This window comes from Tenrec ecaudatus, chromosome 10, assembly GCF_050624435.1.
Source record: "Tenrec ecaudatus isolate mTenEca1 chromosome 10, mTenEca1.hap1, whole genome shotgun sequence".
Classification (NCBI taxonomy): Eukaryota; Metazoa; Chordata; class Mammalia; order Afrosoricida; family Tenrecidae; genus Tenrec; species Tenrec ecaudatus.
The window spans coordinates 123,231,153-123,248,730 of NC_134539.1; the positions used below are offsets into that span (position 1 = coordinate 123,231,153).

The following is a 17,578-nucleotide window of genomic DNA, read 5'->3' on the forward strand; positions in this document are numbered from 1 at the left end:
ATGCAGAACCTGTACACAGGCCAAAGGACAGTCATTCAAACTCAACAAGAGAGCACTGAATGGTTTAAAAGCAGGAAAGGTGTTTGTCAGGGTTGTTTCCTTTCACCATACATATTCCATGTATACCCCAGAAGCTGGACTATCTGAAGAAGATTGCAGCATCAACGCTGGAGGAAGGGTCATTCACAATCTTTGATATGAGGATGATACACTCTTGTTTGCTAAAGCAAGAAAGACTTGAGACACGTGCTGATGAAGATCAAAGCCTTCAGTCTCCAATATGGATTGCAACTCAAAGAAAACAAAAATCCTCACAACTGGACTAACAGACATTATGATGAATGGAGAAACTACTGAAGTTATCAATGATTTCATTTTACTTATCTCCAAAAAACTCAAAACAGCATATTGCATTGGGCAAGTCTGCGGCAAAAGACCCCCTTAAAGTAAAAATGTCGACTTGAGAATAAGATGTAAAGATGTCTCCTGGAGAATTAAAATGTGCCTGACCCAAGGTATGATATTTTCTTTTTTTAAGGTATGATATTTTCATTCACCTCATATGCATGTGAAAGCTAGACATTAAATAAGGAAGACAGAAGAATCGATATATTGGAATTATGGTAGTGAAGAATATTAAAGATATCATGTACTACCAGAAGAACAAACAAATCTGTATAACAGGAAATAGGGTCAGAATGCTCCTTAAATGTATAGAATGTTATACGAGCTGTAAGAGACCCCAATAAAATGATTGTTTTTTTTAAGTGAGGATGGAGCTAATTCCCAGAGATACCTGCAGGGCAAACCTCAGCTCCAGGTGTGGCATCCTCTCCCTAGATGACAGCTCTGAAGATACAGTTTTGGGAGAGCAGCTGGTCTGACCTGCCCACGTAGAGGCAAACCAAGAGGGGAGTGCAACAGACCAGGGAGTGAGCCATGAAGTCTCCAAGAATCCCGATTGCAGACTTCTGACTGGAGGGCAGCACTTGCACCCCATCTCAACTGGTTGGGGGTTATTCACAAGGGGGCCACACTGATCATCTACAGGGGTAAAGGGAATGGTGGCCTGCGGAAGGGGGGGGGGAGCTCCATCCCTTACTGTAGGAATAGCAATGAGGACTTTCAGGATGCTCAACTTTCAGACAGGAATGCTGAAGGCTAAAAGGGTATATGTGTTGTTAGGTATGCAAGACCCAGGATATGTCATCTTGAAAGAAATGGAGACTGGACTGATGATTTATAACCTGTCCTTCTCTATTTAAAAAAGAGATATTCATCTGCTCTATGTTAGACTTGTGACTGTATGTTCTTTTTTTTTTTTTTTTGGTGTTTATTTAAGATTGTCAGGCTAGACAATCTTGGAAAGCCAGTGACTATACCAACGGTTCCTGGGGGCATTGGAGGGGAGGCATGGGGAGGTGAGCAGTGAGCCAATAATGTTGGGTACAAAGGAATAGTAAGTGTTCTAAAATTGATGAGGAGGAGGGTGTAGCTTTTCTGGTCATGTTTGATTAATCGAACTGTATCTGAGAGGAATTACTGAGAGGTAAACAATGGGGAAACATAATAGTGGGATAGGAGGGGAAAATATATAAATATATGTGTATTTGTTTATACACATATATAATGTGTGTGTGTGTATATATATATGTATGTATGCAAATGCAACAAGGAAGCAGATGGACTTTGGGCCTCTACTTAAGTCTTACCTCAGTACAAGAACAGTTAGTTCTAATAATGTGGCACTGTAGGATTCTTACCTTCCTGACCAGTCACTGGAAAAGGACAGGAAGCTTGGTAAGGTATTAAAATAAAAAAACTAAGTGGAGAGCAAATGCCTTGAGAATGATTGGGGCAGGGAATGTATGGATGTGCTTTATACAATTGATGTATGTATATGCATGGATGGTGATAAGAGTTGTATGGGTCCCTAATAAAATGTAAAAAAAGAAAAGAGGAGAAAAAAATGATTAGGGCAAAGACTGTACAGATGTGCTTTATACAATTGAAGTATGTATATGTATGAACTGTGAAAAGAATTGTATGAGCCCCTAATAAATTGTTAAAATTTTTAAAAAAAGAGAATAGAATTTATCTTTTAAAAGTCCATGGGAAAAAAATTTTAAAAAATAAAATAAAAAAACTAACAAAACTCATTGCCATAGTGCTGTTTCCAACTCATAGTAACCCTATCGGGCAGAGTTGAACTGCCTCTTTTGAGTTTCAAACTGCAACTCCTTATGGGAGTAGAAAGTCTCGAACTTTTCCCCAGAGTCGCTGGTAGTTGAGAACCGCTGATCTTACTGTCAGCAGCCCAATGCATAACCACTAAGCCACAAAGGTTCCTTCCGATTGGATCACTGAGAGAGAAATATATCCTTAAGGAGATGGCTTGACACAGTCACTGCAACAACCAACTCAAATATAACAGGACTGAAAATTATTTCATCTGGCTGTACATGGATCATTATGAATCTAAATGGACTTATGGCACATTTAGAGCACATTTTAAACTTATTTAGGCTTCACTGTTTTTTCACTTATGTAGTACTACAAATTTTTTAATATAAACATATTTATTCTAATACAAAATTTAGATGATCCATAATGATGGCTGAAATTATTTTAAAGAGGAACTAGCTTTATTTGGTAAGCACTCGTTTCTGTTTTAAATTTGTAATACAACTGCAGTATGAACTATCTATCCTCAGACTAATATTACTACCATTGAAAGCTGTTTCCAAGACAACTGAGACACAAAACGCTGGCCTCTAGTTCTAATGGATGGAGACAAATTAGTAGTCTTGTCATCCAACAGCTTAATCGTGTATCTATTAAAACAGATATTAACTTTATAAGTAACAGTGCATTTTATGGCTGGTGACCCTTTAAAATCTTTGCTTTTTAAGAGTAAAAGGCTAAGATAACTGAAGTTACTCTTTGCGTTTGTGTTTAATTGATAAACCTTTGCCAAAACCACTGGAATGAGTGGATTCTGACTCATGGGAACCTGTAGTCTCCTGAGTTTAAGAGGAGAACTGCTCATTAGGGTTTTCTTAGTTGTAATCTTTAAACAACTAAGCTTTCTTCTATGGCTAGGCTTTCTTCCCAGTTAATGAGTGGATTCAGAACTACCAACCTTTAGGGTAAGAGGGTGGATTCAGATCTACCAACCTTTAGGGTAAGAGGGTGGATACTAATCACCAATTTTAAGTTAACAGCTCAACACAAACCAGCTTGTGTCACCACAAGTCATAAAGTTATATGAAAGTATGCTCATCTATTTCTGTGACATTTTAAATTTTAGTACTTGCTAATTCCTTTCACGATACTTATTCAATGTGCATGCTGAACAAATACTTTGAGAAACTATACTACATAAAGGAAGATGCTGATCAGGAGAGGAAGGAGACTCATTAACAAACTAATATTCAGATGATGCAACTTTGCTTGCTCAAAGTACAGAAGACTTGATGAAGATCAAAACCTACAGGGCTCAGTATGGATTACACCTCAACATAAAGGAAACGAAAACCCTCACAATATGCAGCATCATGAGGGATGTTGTCATGGATTTCAGGATCCACAGATTTGCTTCGATCCACAATCGATGCCCATGAAAACACTAAGACGTCAAAAAATATCTATCAGAACGTATTGCACTGGGCACATCAGCTGCAGAAGACCTCTTTAAGGTATTAAGACGTAAAGATGTCACCTTGAGGACTCAAACCACAGTATTTTCAATGACCTCATATGGATGCAAAAGCTCGACCATATATAAAGAACAACTGGTGCGTTGGCATTATGGTGTTGGCAATTACTGTGCCTACCATGAGCTGCCAGAACAAACAAACCTGTCTTGGAGGAAGCACAGCTAAAACGCTCGTTAGAAAGAGGATGGCGACACTTTGCCTCTGTACTTCGGACTATCACGGGAGACCAGCCCTGCAGAAGGGCCATCATGCTGAGGAAGAGGGTCATCCAAAGAGGAAGATGCTCCCACACTGGGACGACGCGGTGGCTGCAACGGTGGGCCCCAAACACAGCAACAATTGCGAGGACGGCACGGGGCTGGGCAGGGTTTCCTTCTGTTGCGCACATGAGCCGCACCCACTCGGCGGCACCTGCACAGCGACAACTTAGCCAGTTCTTAGGAAAAAAGGTATCGGTGTTCCATCAAGGTTGAGACTGCAAATTCCAAGCAAGTCCCACTCTAGTTTAGCATTCCTCTCTGAAGACTGACTGAAGGAAGCCTATTTCACACCATACATGAAGGACATGCATATTGGGAAAGATTTGGCCCGTGACCTGGGAAATCAGTGAGCACCCGGATCCTTTCAGCAAGACCTTTGCCAAAAGAAACGTATCTCTTTTCTTTACACAATTCAGTCCCGGCATAAATTTAACCGTTTGCAAATCTACTTATCACGGCTGGGGAGACGGGTGGGCTCAATGAAACAGGAGCAAGATTTGCAGCCTGCGGGTGGAGGGGCGCGCCGGTTCTCCCCCCAGTCCTGCCCACGGTGACCTTGGGCTCCGTCCCTGGCGCTCGGCCTCGGTTTCCCGCTCTTCCCATTAGCATGCTCACAGCGTGGCAGTGGGACCGGCGGCCAGGACCGCAGATCCCGGGGCTGCGGCGCGGCTCGCGCTTCCCGCGGCGGCTCAGCCCGCGAAAGCCGGCAGGTGCCCGAGCTCCGCGCCCCCTCATCCAAGGGCTCCCTTGGAGCCGCCGCTCCCGGTTCCCCGGGGCGGGGGACCCCCACCCGCCCGGCGCACCCCTCGAGTGCCTGGCCACCATCCAGCCGTCCGCCGGGAAACGCTCCGCCCACCCCTCACTCGCATCCAGGTCTTTCTTCCCTCAGGGGACCCCGACAGCGCCGCCGCCGCACTCGAGACGACCCCCACCGCCGCCTTCCTCAGGAGCGCCCCCTTCACCTTCGGCGGAGCCCAGGGCGCACACAGCCCGCCGCCCGCAACGCCTGTGGCGGACCTCCGGGGGCCCCGCAGCGCTCGTCTGGGCCCGCCGGGCAGCCTGCCCCCACTCACCTCCGCGGTGAGAGATGTGCTTACTCAGGAATCGCTGCTTCTTTCTCTGGTGGAGCAGCGTCGGGTATTTGAGCAGCAAGAACGAGGTGACCAGGTATCCTCCCAGGGTGGAGAGAAGGTAAAACGCCACCGCGGACGACATCGTAGCCGCCGTGTGGGAAGCCCCCACCTCTGGGCCCGCGGAACTCCGCTGTGGCGGTCGCAACGGCGGCGGCTGAGGCGGCTGAGGCGGCGGCGGCGGCGGCGGCGGCGGCTTCAAGTCGCTCGCCCCCAGCCGGTGCCCGCGGCGCAGCGCACTCGTGCGCGCCGGCCCAGCACGCAGGCGCAGTCGGACGCCCGCGCCCGCGCAACAAAGGGGCGCTGCACGCAGGCGCGCTCCGACTCCTGCGGTGGAGCCCTCGGCCGTGCGGCGCGCAGGCTGCGTTTGCACCTCGCTCTGTGGTCGCACCTGCAGCTAAAGCACAAGCTGAGCTGAGAGCTTGGAAACCTGCCAGGGCCCAGCCCTCGGGAGCGTCTGACATAATGGCCAAATCCACGTCAAGAAGGAAAGGTTCCAGGCTGACTTAACCCCTACCCTAGAAAATGCAAAGGATTGTTAGGGATGGAGGTGTAGAAACAAGCAATAAAGGTCGTCATTTGTTTGACCGAGAGAAAATGTCCCATTGTGTCACACAGGCCATTAAAGGTTCATCAGTCAAATGATCGAGTGAGAAAATGCAGTTCCCATTGCTTGTACCGAGGGCGTCTCAAGAAATATGTTGAATAAAACAGTTTAAAATAAGGAACTATAAACAAGGTTATAGGCTATCACTTAACTGTTCTAGGAGACTGAGGACTAAATTCCAGAAGACTCTGTGTTTCTTCTTCATCTCACATGTCCCAAACTACGAACACATTAAGAGATACAATTACCTGCCAAGGAATTAAGCCAGAATTGAGGGAGAATTGGGGACAAGAATTACTTTTATTGCTACCACACTACGATTTAAATTCAACCAGAAATTACTAAACTCTAAAAAAGCCAGTTAGATATAAAAAACATTTGTCGATGTGTTTTACTTTTCTGTTCTAGATTACTGATGGAAAAACTCTGTTTGACCACCTGTGGTACTTACATCCTCTGATGTCAATTGAAGGATTCAGAGTGAAGGGATGGATCAGGATATAGCCAATGAGGCCTCGGTGTGGGCATGGCCTTCTCCTGAGGATTCTGGGAACTCCAGGATTTCCTCCTTGGAGGCTGGAGACACACTTTCTCACTCTGCTCACTCCCTGAGAGACGCTCTACTGACAAGGCACATGGCACTAAGCTGACTGACCCCGTGCTCTGGGAACTGGAGCAGCCACATGGAGACCCCTCCCAGCCCTGAGATGCTTAGAACGCCACTGGATCCACAAGACTTCCCACCCACTGGCCTGTGGTCTTCCTACATTCAGCGTCATTGCATGTGTTTTGTGAGTCTGCAAAGGACTTTATAGATTGGTATCAGGCTTATGGACTTGATCTGGACTGGACTGGGATATTTTCTCAATATTCAATTGCTCTTGTATATAAAGCTCTTTCTTATACACATATGAATGTCCACGAATTTGTTTCTCTAGTCTACCTGGACTAACACACCACCTTACCGCCCGAGGCATTCAGGTAATTTTGTAGAATGAGGGATGCTCTTTGGCAGCAGCATAGCTCACCAGTGCAGCTCAAGTGTGAAGGGCAGGGACTTTTGATTAACTTAACTTGGTCCTTGGCTCCAATTAAGCTCCCTTGCTTACTCACAAACTAAATTCTGCCTCATAGTTAATAATAAGTACAAGTTTAAAAGGTTATTTCCAAGGGTGCTGAGAATCTAGCGGATAAAGGCTATTATAAAAAATAATTTTCTCTCAACATATTTCTCATACTTCTCATGCTTCAATTTTCAGGTGTATATTTGTGTACTAAATGGAGAACAAGAATACCAAAGAACATTTGATCTGGGAGCAACTGGAGTGATGACAGACTATTCAACAAAACTTAGGATTTTTTTGCTTAATTTCTCAGCAGCAGAGTAAAAAGAGATCCACAAAGTCAGTTTTCTCTCATTTTCCTAAGCCATTTCCAGTATGGGAAAAAGTTTCATTGGTTAAGTTTTATTACCTCATATGTAAGGCTGAATGAGAATGTAGACATATTGCACATTTATTTTAAACAATCTTATTTTACATTTATAAATTGCTTAGAAAGATACCTGGTTGTTGATACCTAAACAGCATGTGGAAAGCAAAGGAAACTGACACAAAATAATTATTGGTGGCAGATCAATTCATCATAGTCACAGTCTGGGCTACAGAACTGTGAAAGGGACTAGGGTTGAGATACACACTACTGCAATTTAGAAAAATTGACAAGATTAGCTCAGGGATAAGGTGGTCTGGGTATGACTCATGACAATGTACCTTAAGACCCAATTTCCATCAAGGGAAAAGTCTTGAGGGTGAGACCACACCCCTGCCCAGGTAACCAGGGAAGTAACTGCAAATACAATCGACTGGAGGGCAACTCTTTTACATTGCCAATCAACAGTGCCACCACTGGTCTGGGAGTTTATGGTATGTAGTGGCTTTTGTGTTTCTGTGATGCTAGAAACTATGTCACTGGTATTTTCAGATACCAGCAGAGGCACCCAAAGTGAACAGATTTCAGCAAAGCTTACAGACTCAGAGCAGACCGTGAAGAAGGAACAGGCTGTCCATTGCAGAGGAATTAACCACTGAAAGCCTTATGAGTAGCACTGAAACATTGCCACATGCTGGCAGCTTCATGAATAGCAGCAGAACATTATCAGAGAGTGTGCAGAAGGATGAGCCCCTCAGATCTGAAGGCATCCAAAATATGGCCAAGGGGGAGCTGCCTTCTCAAAGTAGAGGCAACCATAATGACATGGATGGAGTAAAAGAGCTAAGCAGAAAACGCCAAAGGACACTTCAAGAAGACCAAGTAAAATACTGTAATGAAATGTGCAAAGACCTAGAGTTAGAAAACCAAAAGGGAAGAACACACTCAGTATATCTTAAACTGAAAGAACTCAAGAAAAAACTCAAGGGGGGAAAAAATTCAAGAACTAGCATATGATCAAGAACCAATGGTACTGAGGAAGAAGTCCCATTTCACTGAAGGCATTAACCAAAAACAATGCTCCAGAAATTGGTGTAATGTCAATCGAAATGTTTCAATGAATTAATGAAGCACAGGGAGTACTTACTCATCTATGCCAAGAAATTTGGAAAACAGCTATCTGGCCAACTGATTGGAAGGGATACATATTTGTGAAAAAATGACCCAACAAAATCCTCAAATCATTGAACAATAGTAATACCACATGCAAGTAAAATTTTGCTGAAAATCATCCAACAACAGTTGCAGCAGTACATTGACAGGGAGCTGCCAAGAGGTTCAGGAAAGATTCCAAAGAGAACATGGGACAAGGAATGTCATTGCTGTTGTCAGATGGATCTTAGCTGAAAGCAAAGAGTGCCAGAAAGATGTCTATCTGTGTTTCATTGACTATGCAAACTCATTTGACTGGGTAGATCATAACAAACTGTAGAGTCTTGAGAACGGTGAGAATTCCAGAACATTTGATTTGTGCTCATGTGGAACCTATACACAGATGGAGAGGCAGCTGTGCAACTAGAACAAGGGAATACTGCCTGGTTTAAAATCAGGAGATGTGTGCATCGGGGTTGTGTCTTCTCGTTATACTTACTCTATCTATGCTAAACAAATAATCAGAGAAGTTGGATTATATGAAGAAGAATCAGGCATCAGGATTGAAGGGAAGTTTATTAACAATATACAGAGGACACAACATTGCTAGCTGAAAGTGAGGAGGAAATGGAGCACTTGCTGATGAAGATCAAGGATTTAGACTTCAGTAGGGATTATAGCTCAATGTAAAGAAGAGACAAAGCCTCACAACTGGCCCAGTAGCAAACACCCTGATAAATGGAGAAAAGATTGAAATTGTCAAGGACTTTATCTTGCTTGGAGCAACAATTAATGCTCATGGAAGGAGCAGTCAATAGGTCAAATAGCACATTGCATTGGGTAAATCTGTTGCACAAGACCTCTTTAAAGTGTTTAACGGCAATAATGTCACTTTGACGACTAAAGTGTGCATGACCCAAGCCATGGTATTTCCAATGGCCTCATATGCATGTGAAAGTTGAACACGGAATAAGGAAGAACAAAGAACCCATGCATCTGAATTATGGTACTGGTGACGAAAACGGAAAGTCCTTCGGACTGCCAAAAGACAAACAGATCTGTTTTGGGAAGAAGTACACGAAGAACACTCCTTAGAGGCAAGGATGATAAGACTTCACCTCACAATCTTCGGACATGTTGTCATAAGTCACCGATGCCTGGAAAGGACATCCTACTTGGTAAAGTAGAGGGACAGAAAAAAAAGACCCTCAACAAGATGAATTTACATAGCAACTTCAACAATGAGCTAAAACATAAGAACAATTGTGAGAATGGCATAGGGTAGGGTGGAGTGTTGTTCTGTTGTTTGTAGGGTGTCTGTGAGTCTGAGCAGACTTGAAAGCACCTAACAGCAACAACCGGCAACAATAAGAAGGACTCACTTGAGACTGAGTTTATGTAGAGACTCAAAATATACTTAGGACTCTTACTGTAAACCAGAACCTCCTGCAAACCTAGTCCTCGGAATTCAAATGTTTATATGGATATAGATCAACTGTTCGATAAAGCAAAATTATTAAAGGCCATTACAACTCTTCTGAGTTGTATATTTTTAGGTACATCTTACTTAAAGGAACTAATGGAGAGCAAATGTTTTGAGAATGATGAGGGCAATGAATGTACAAATGTGCTTTACACAATTGATGTATGTATGGATTGTGATAAGAGTTGTATGAGCCCCTAATAAAACGATTTAAAAAATGAAAAGGAACTTAAACAAAAAGAGTGAAACTGGAACTTAGAAATCAGTGGTGTATGATGATGAGCAAGGGGTAATGCCTGCTGGGGCTGATCAAGTTCAATGTTTCCAAGAGAAATTGCTGAGAACTGAATGGAGAGTGAGCATGATAGTGGGACAGGAAGAAGGTGAAAGAAAATGAAAGAAAAAAGTAGGAGACAAAAGCTATTTGTATCTATAGGCATGTATTTATGTGAATATATTAACTTATAACAAAAGGAATAGAGGCCCATGTACATATATTTATATATTAAGTATTAAGATAGCAGATGGACTTTGGGCCTCTATTCAAGGCCTCTCTAAACACAAGAAAACTTTGCACTGATAACCTGGCACTCTTTGATACTCACCTTTCCCAACATGGTCTCTGAAGACAAAATGGATGCCTAAGCAAATGTGGTGAAGAAAGTGGATGGTGCCTAGCTATCAAAAGATATAGCATCTGTGGTCTTAAAGGCCTGGTGTTAAACAAGCAGCTATCTAGCAGGACACCAGCTTGTGTGATCATGAGGTATTGACGGGATCAGGTATCAAGTATCAAAAGATTCAAAACAAACAATTATATCAATGTGAAAAGGGGGCTGGAGTTGAGACTCAAATTCTATCTGTAGGCAGCTGGACATCCTCCCCACAGAAGAGTTACAACGAAGGGATGATTTAACCAGAGTGCTGTATAGTGCCGATGAAACACACATCATTCCTCTAGTTCCTGAATGCTTCCTCTTCCCCACTACCATGACTCAGATTACCTTACAAATCTGGCTAGACCGAAGTACACACATTGGTACTGATAAGAGCTTTACAGAACAAATATTACACCAATGTAATGGGGCGGATGCAGAGTGGAGACCTAAAGCCCATCTGTAGACAATTGGACATCAAATAACAGAAGGGTCACAAGGAAGAGACGAGCCATTTGGGGAGCAGTCTAGCACCAATGAACATACAAATATCCTCTAGTTCTTTAATGCTTCCTCCTCCCACTACCATGACCTCAATTCTACCTTACAAAATTGACTAAACCAGAACATGTACACTGCTACAGATAAGAGCCTGCAATACAGGGATTCTAAAACAGATTAACCCCTCAGGACTAATAATGAGAATAGAGAGACCAGAAGGGGAAGAGGAGATCGGGGGAGGACAGGGGGATCAATTGCAATGATCGATATGTAATCCCCTCCCAGGGGGATGAACAACACAAAAATGGGTGAAGACAGGGGCCAATGTAAGGTATGAAAATTATAATTTATCAAGGGTTCATGAGGGAGGGAGGTAAGGGAGAGGAGGGAGAGGGGGGAAATGAGGAGCCGATGTCAAGGGCCCAAGTAGAAAGAAAATGCTTTGAAAATGAGGATGGCAACATATGTACTTGAGGCAATGAACATATGTATGGATTGTGGTAAGAGCTAGAAAGCCCCAATAAAAGTATTTAACAACAGCAACAAAAAAGGAGCTTTTGACGCATGGAATTCAGGACAGATAAAACCCTCAGGAACAGTAGCGGTGTAGTGATATCATGAGGGTAGAAGGATGGTGGAGGCAGGGCATGGGGAGGGAGGGGAGGGTGAGAAAGGGGGATCCCCCTGGGGGATGAATAACAGAAATGTGGATAAAGGGAGACAACGGACAGTGTTAAGACATGAATTAACAACAATAATATATAATTGATCAAGGATCCACAAGGGTGGGAGAGTAGGTGAGGGAGGGGATAAAAGAGGAGCTGATACCATGGGCTCAAGTAGAAAGAAACTGTTTTGGAAATGTTGATGGCAACCTATAAGTGTGCTTAATACAATTGAATGATGAATTGTTATAAGATTTGTAAGAGCCCCTCAATTAAATGATTAATAAAAAATATATCAGTGTGAGTTAGTCAGTTTATTGTGCTAACCTGGCCGATAAACACATGTGGGGTTAATTGAAGGGTGGAGGCATAAATGGCTAGGTGAGCCTCGCCTTTTAGTTCTCGGGTCTCTTGCTTTGTGATGGTTGCACCTGGGTGCAGCTGCCTTAGCAGTTCCCTGCTTCAGCTTGCAAGGCTAACTTCCTACAAGATATCCCCAAGGAGAAGCCACATGGACTTACCCCGATGCAGCCCTGGGTGCTGGAGCAGCCGTGTGGACACCCCTGCCAGTGCTGAGATGCTTACATGTTCACTGACTCGGCTTTCCTCCTGCAGGCGGCATCGTTATGTCTGCTTTGTGAGATGGAGGAGGACTTTGTGGATTGGTGTTGGACATATGGGATAATGGGTTAATGTTGGACTTGTGGGCTTGGACAGCACTGGGTTGGTATGTTTTCTTGATGCACACTTAACCTATATATAAAACTCTCTTATAAATGAGTTTCTGTGGATTTGTTTCTCTAAAGTAACCAGACTAATACACAGTGGTATAGTTATCTGGCAAGTATACACTGTTAGTAGTAGGAAGACAAGTTCAATTAAATAAAAATATATTCCTTGATTGGAAATTAAACTGCACACTGAAGGCTAAGAATCGACTTCTTTCTTTTTAATCAATTTGTTAGGGGCTCATACAACTCTTATCACAGTTCATACATACATCAATTATGTAAAGCACATTTGTACATTCATTGCCCTCATCACTCTCAAAACATTTACCTTCCACTTAAGCCCCTGGCATCAGCTCCTCATTTTTCCCCTCCCTCCCCACTCCCTCATGAACCCTAGATAATTTATAAATTATTATTTTATCATATCTTGCATTGTCCAACGTCACCCTTTACCCACTTTTCTGTTGACCATCCCCCAGGGAGGAGGTTATTTGTAGATCCTTGTAATTGGTTTTCCCTTTCCATCCCACTGTCCATCCACCCTCCCAGTATCGCCACTCTCCCCACTGGTCCTGAAGTGATCATCCACCCTGGATTCCCTGTGTTTCCAGTTCCTATTTGTATCAGCACATCCTCTGGTCTAGCCAGATTTGAAAGATAAAATTGGGATCCTGATAGTGGGGGGTGAAAAGTGGGGGAAAGCATTTAGGAACTAGAGGAAAGTTGCATGTTTCCCATTGCTGCACTGCACCCTGACTGTTTTGTCTCTTCCCTGTGACCATTCTGTAAGGGGATGTCCAATCACCTACAGGTGGGCATTGGGTCTCCACTCCACACTGGCCCCCCCATTCACCATGATAAGATTGTTTTGTTCTGATGATGCCTGATACCTGATCCCTTCGTGATTGCACAGGCTGGTATGCTTCTTCCATGTGGGCTTTGTTGCTTCTGAGCTAGATGACCGCTTGTTTACCCTCAAGCCTTTAAGACCCCAGATACTATATCTTTTGATAGCTGGGCACCACCAGCTTTCTTCGCCTCATTTGCTTATGCACCCACTTTGTCTTCAGTGATTGTGTCGGGAAGGTGAGCATCATGGAATGCCAGTTTCACAGAACAAAGTATTCTTGCATTGAGGGAGTACTTGAGTGGAGGACCAATGTCCATCTGTTACTTTAATACTAAAACTATATATATATACACATCTATACATATATTTCCACATCCTCATATATAAATATATTTACATAGCGCATGACTTTATTTAGACCACTATAAATGCCCTTTACCTCCTAGCTCTTTCCTCTATTTTCTTTTTACTTTCCTCTTGTCTCACTATCATGTTCAACTTTCATTAGGGTTTCAGTAATTCCTCTTGGCCAGGCCTCCTACACCCTCCTCACCACCAATTTGGATCATTTGTTGTTCCCTTCTCCCTGAGTTTGTTAACACCACTACCTTTACCCCCACCTCGCCCTCTCCCATGTCCCCCTGGAACTGTTGGTCTTGTTGTTTTTTCCTCTAGATTGTTCATGCAGCCTAAGATTAGATTTCTCGATTGTTGTTTTTTAGGAGAAAGGAGCTCAGGTGGCACTGTCTGGCAAGCACTGAACTGTTAACCACAATGTTGGTGGTTCAAACCTACCAACAGCTCCAAGAGATAAACATGAGGCTGTTTGGTCCCAAAAGATTTACAAAGCCTTAGAAATTCTATATAAGGTCTCTATGAGTCAGAATTCACTCAATTAGAGTTGGTTGGGTTTGGAGGTTTTAATGTATATATTCCATAAGAAATAATTTTCAGGTGTATAGCAATGTTTTAACTTTATTTGTAAACATTAGAAATGGGCTTATCAATTGTAAATTAAGATAAGATCTAACTAGTCATATTTGTATGTTCTTCTGAAGCAGGGATGAGAAATGTCCAGTTCCTGGGCCGTAAAAGGCCCACAAAATCATTAATACCAACTAACATCACAGACCTCATCTAAGAGAAGCCATTTCAGCCATTACTTCAGGGGTGAGGATATTAAATTTTTGGCTAATTATAGCAGGCTATTTTTTAAGTTGATCATTTTGTATGGCCCTTGAGAGATGTTATAAATACCCAAATGTCCCATGGCAGAAAAAAATGTTCCCCATCCCTTTCTAAGGGGATGTAAGATTTCCAATTTTGGCAATGACTCACCGGACCCATATCTAGGTTTTAAATAACATCATGACTCTTAATAACATATTGAAGAAAGTGTGATGAAAGTATGCATCATTGTTTCTAATACATTTGGCATAAACCAACTGTTGCTGCTCTTAATGTCTACGTTGCTTCTTCTGCACATTTGCTGGAGACAGAATCCCCCACACCTTTAGGCATGACGGTCTTTGCTTTTCTGCTGTGAATCCATTTACACATGTTTTTAATCTTTTTAAATAAATTTTATAATTTCAGACTGTAGATTTTAAATACAGTCTAGAAAAATGATTGGCAACACCCACTTTGGTGCCTCATGTGGTAAACTTGCTTCTGCATTTATTTGACCTGCTGATTCCAAAAATTGTACCAGTTTCCCCTCTCAGCTCCACTTTTTGAGGTACAGAACATACGATATATGTCACATGTCATTCAGCTTGTCCATAAAAAAACAGGGTATTTTCATGTAACCTTTGAATTAATACCTTTTAAGCATGAAGGAAACATATTAAAAATTAAAAGAAAAGTATACTACATGAAAATCTACTTATGTCATAAAAAACACACAGATTTCTGATACAAACTCTCCAATCATTCGACATACAAGAAGTGTCTTTTTTAAGATGTGCGAGACTAGGTTCTACCAGGATAATCTTGCATCTGATTCCAGCAATTGTCTGCCCTCATGTGTGCATCGTATTGTCCTTGATATCTGGCTTCCATTGCTTTTATGTCTTGGTGAACTCTTTCACCTTACTAGTCTCTGAAAGGCTTTCTGAGTCACGATGCAGATAATGGGCTTTACCCCTCATGTTATAGCCAAGCCTTTGAAAATGAACAAGTGTATCCTCTGCTAATTGTGTGTAGTGTCTGTCTTCTGGTTTCCAAGAAAGTTTTTCATGAGAACAAAGAAGGACCAAGGACATGACTCTATCTCATTCACTGTTGTTACGAAATGTGGGTCGTTATAAGTTGTCTGATCTGTGGACTCTCAAAAAATTCTCCCTTGAAGAAGGGTGAGTGTGATGGTGGGAAAGGAGGAAGGTAAAAGGAAACAGGGGAAAGCTATGGATAGGTGTGCACTTATGTAAATATATTCACTCATAAAAATAGAAGTGTTGGCATAGCTACATATATTTATATGACAATCCATTGAGGAAGTTGATGGACTTTTGACCTCTGCTCAAGGCCTCCATCAATGCAAGAACACTTTGTTCTAACAACCTGACATTCTGTGATGCTCACCTACCAGCATGATCGCTGAAGACAAAATGGGTGCACAAGCAAATGTGGTGAAGAAAGCAGGTGGTACCTGCCTATCAAAAGATATAGCATCTGGAGTCTTAATGGCCTGAAGGTAAGCAAGCAACCATCTAGCAGAAAAGCAACAAAAACCACATGGAAGGAGCACACCACCCTGTTTGATCATGAGATTTCGATGGGATCAGGTAACATGCATCAGAAGACACAAAACAAACCAAAAAAATTGAGAACAGGAGTCAGAGCAGACTCAAAACCCATCTGTCAACAATAACATCCCCTCACATAAGGGTCACAAGGAAGGGATGAGTCAACAAGGGTGTAGTATAGCATGGATGAAGCACACAATATTTCTCTGGTTCCTTAAGGCTTCTTCACCCCCTACTATTATGACCCCAATTCTGCCTTCCACTGTGGGCTAGACTGGAGCATGCACACAGGTAGAGATAAGAGCTCAAGACACACGGACTCCAGGTCAGATGAACCCTTCAGGAACAGAAATGGGAGTAGTGAGATGGGTGGGTAGGGGAAAGTGGGGAGAGGAAGGGGGGAAGAAACTTCAGGGGAAGGGAGACAGTCGTTGGTAAGATATGGAATTAATAATAATTTATAATTTATCAAGGGGTCACAAGGATTAGAGGTGGGCGAGGGAGGGTAAGAAGAGGAGCTGATCCCAAGGGCTCAAATAGAATGTAAAAGTTTAGGCTATAATGATGGCAAGATACGTACAAATGTGCTTAATACAATTGATGTATGGATTGGTATAAGAGCTGTAAGAGGCCCCAATAAAACTATCTTAAAAAAAAAAGACAGAAAGACAATTCCTGCCTTCAGTTATCCATGGTAAATCCAAGTAAGTTATGCACTATGTATTCGAAACATGAACCATCTGTTTTCAAAGCCTTTACAAATTATTTCATCAGGTCTAGATTTATATATAGTGGTGGTAGTAAGATTCTATCTCGTGATACCAAAGGTTCATTGATTACATTTTGTCCTCGAACCACCATGTATTCCCTGGGAAGCCAATTTTTTTCTTACCCAATTTTCATGTTTGGCTCTACTATCCCAAAGGCATAAAAACCAAGGACACGTATGTAGCCACTATGTTGACCAAGAAGAAAATTAACTATCTTTAAGACTAGCAAAACGCCCAATGATGTTCTCGGTAATTTTCCCCCAAGACTAAAGAGATGCTCTTGTACTCTCCCTTTCTCCTGATGGAGTACCCAATTGCAACAGAACTATACTTGCCATTATTTAAATGAACACACTTTAAACTACATTTTGAACTGTCGAAGAAAAGATAATATTCACTTGGGTAATATTCTGAAAGATCAAATTTCTTCAGAAGATTTCCGTTGTCATTGCAGAATACTAAGTTGTTGTGTTTGCTTCAGCAGCACATATAATAAAATTGGAGCAATACAGAGAACATTAGCATGGCCCCTTTGCAAGGATGACATGCAAATTCGTGAAGCGTTCCATATTTTTAGGCTTTTCCATTTTTGTCAGTGGCTTTCTTTTTGTTGTTGTTATTTGTTTTTGTTCTTTTTAGTTGTTATTGTTTTGTTGGTTTTGACTTCCTCTGTTGTTTTGTTTGTCTTTTCCTGTTTGTTTGTTTTTTTGTGTGTGCTTATTAATGTCTCTGCATGTCTATCAAAATAAGATAGGTGGGATAAATAATTTGGAGATGAAAAGAATGGGACCAATGGTTCCGGGGGATATGGCATAAGGGGAGGTGGGAGAAAGGAAGGGGCTGTGGGGAACCAACCAAGGGACAAGGAAACAAGTG

General features: G+C 42.4%; 1 protein-coding gene and 1 non-coding gene across 3 annotated transcripts in view; one reads left to right on the forward strand and one right to left on the reverse strand.

Moving 5' to 3' along the window:
* Window positions 1-5,323, reverse strand: part of GDPD1 (glycerophosphodiester phosphodiesterase domain containing 1) — a 58,378-nt gene extending 53,055 nt beyond the window's left edge. The window contains exon 1 of one of the 2 annotated variants that reach the window (XM_075561512.1): window positions 5,077-5,323. In XM_075561512.1, the coding sequence (XP_075417627.1) occupies window positions 5,077-5,194 (118 nt within the window). In that variant the 5' untranslated portion in view covers window positions 5,195-5,323. Of the gene's footprint in view, window positions 1-5,052 lie in introns of both variants that reach the window. The other variant, XM_075561511.1, reaches the window with a different exon arrangement.
* An 11,847-nt stretch (window positions 5,324-17,170) lies between these two features.
* Window positions 17,171-17,277, forward strand: LOC142460398 (U6 spliceosomal RNA). The gene has a single exon (XR_012786610.1). It is a non-coding gene; the product is annotated as a U6 spliceosomal RNA (small nuclear RNA).
* The last annotated feature ends 301 nt before the right edge of the window (window positions 17,278-17,578 follow it).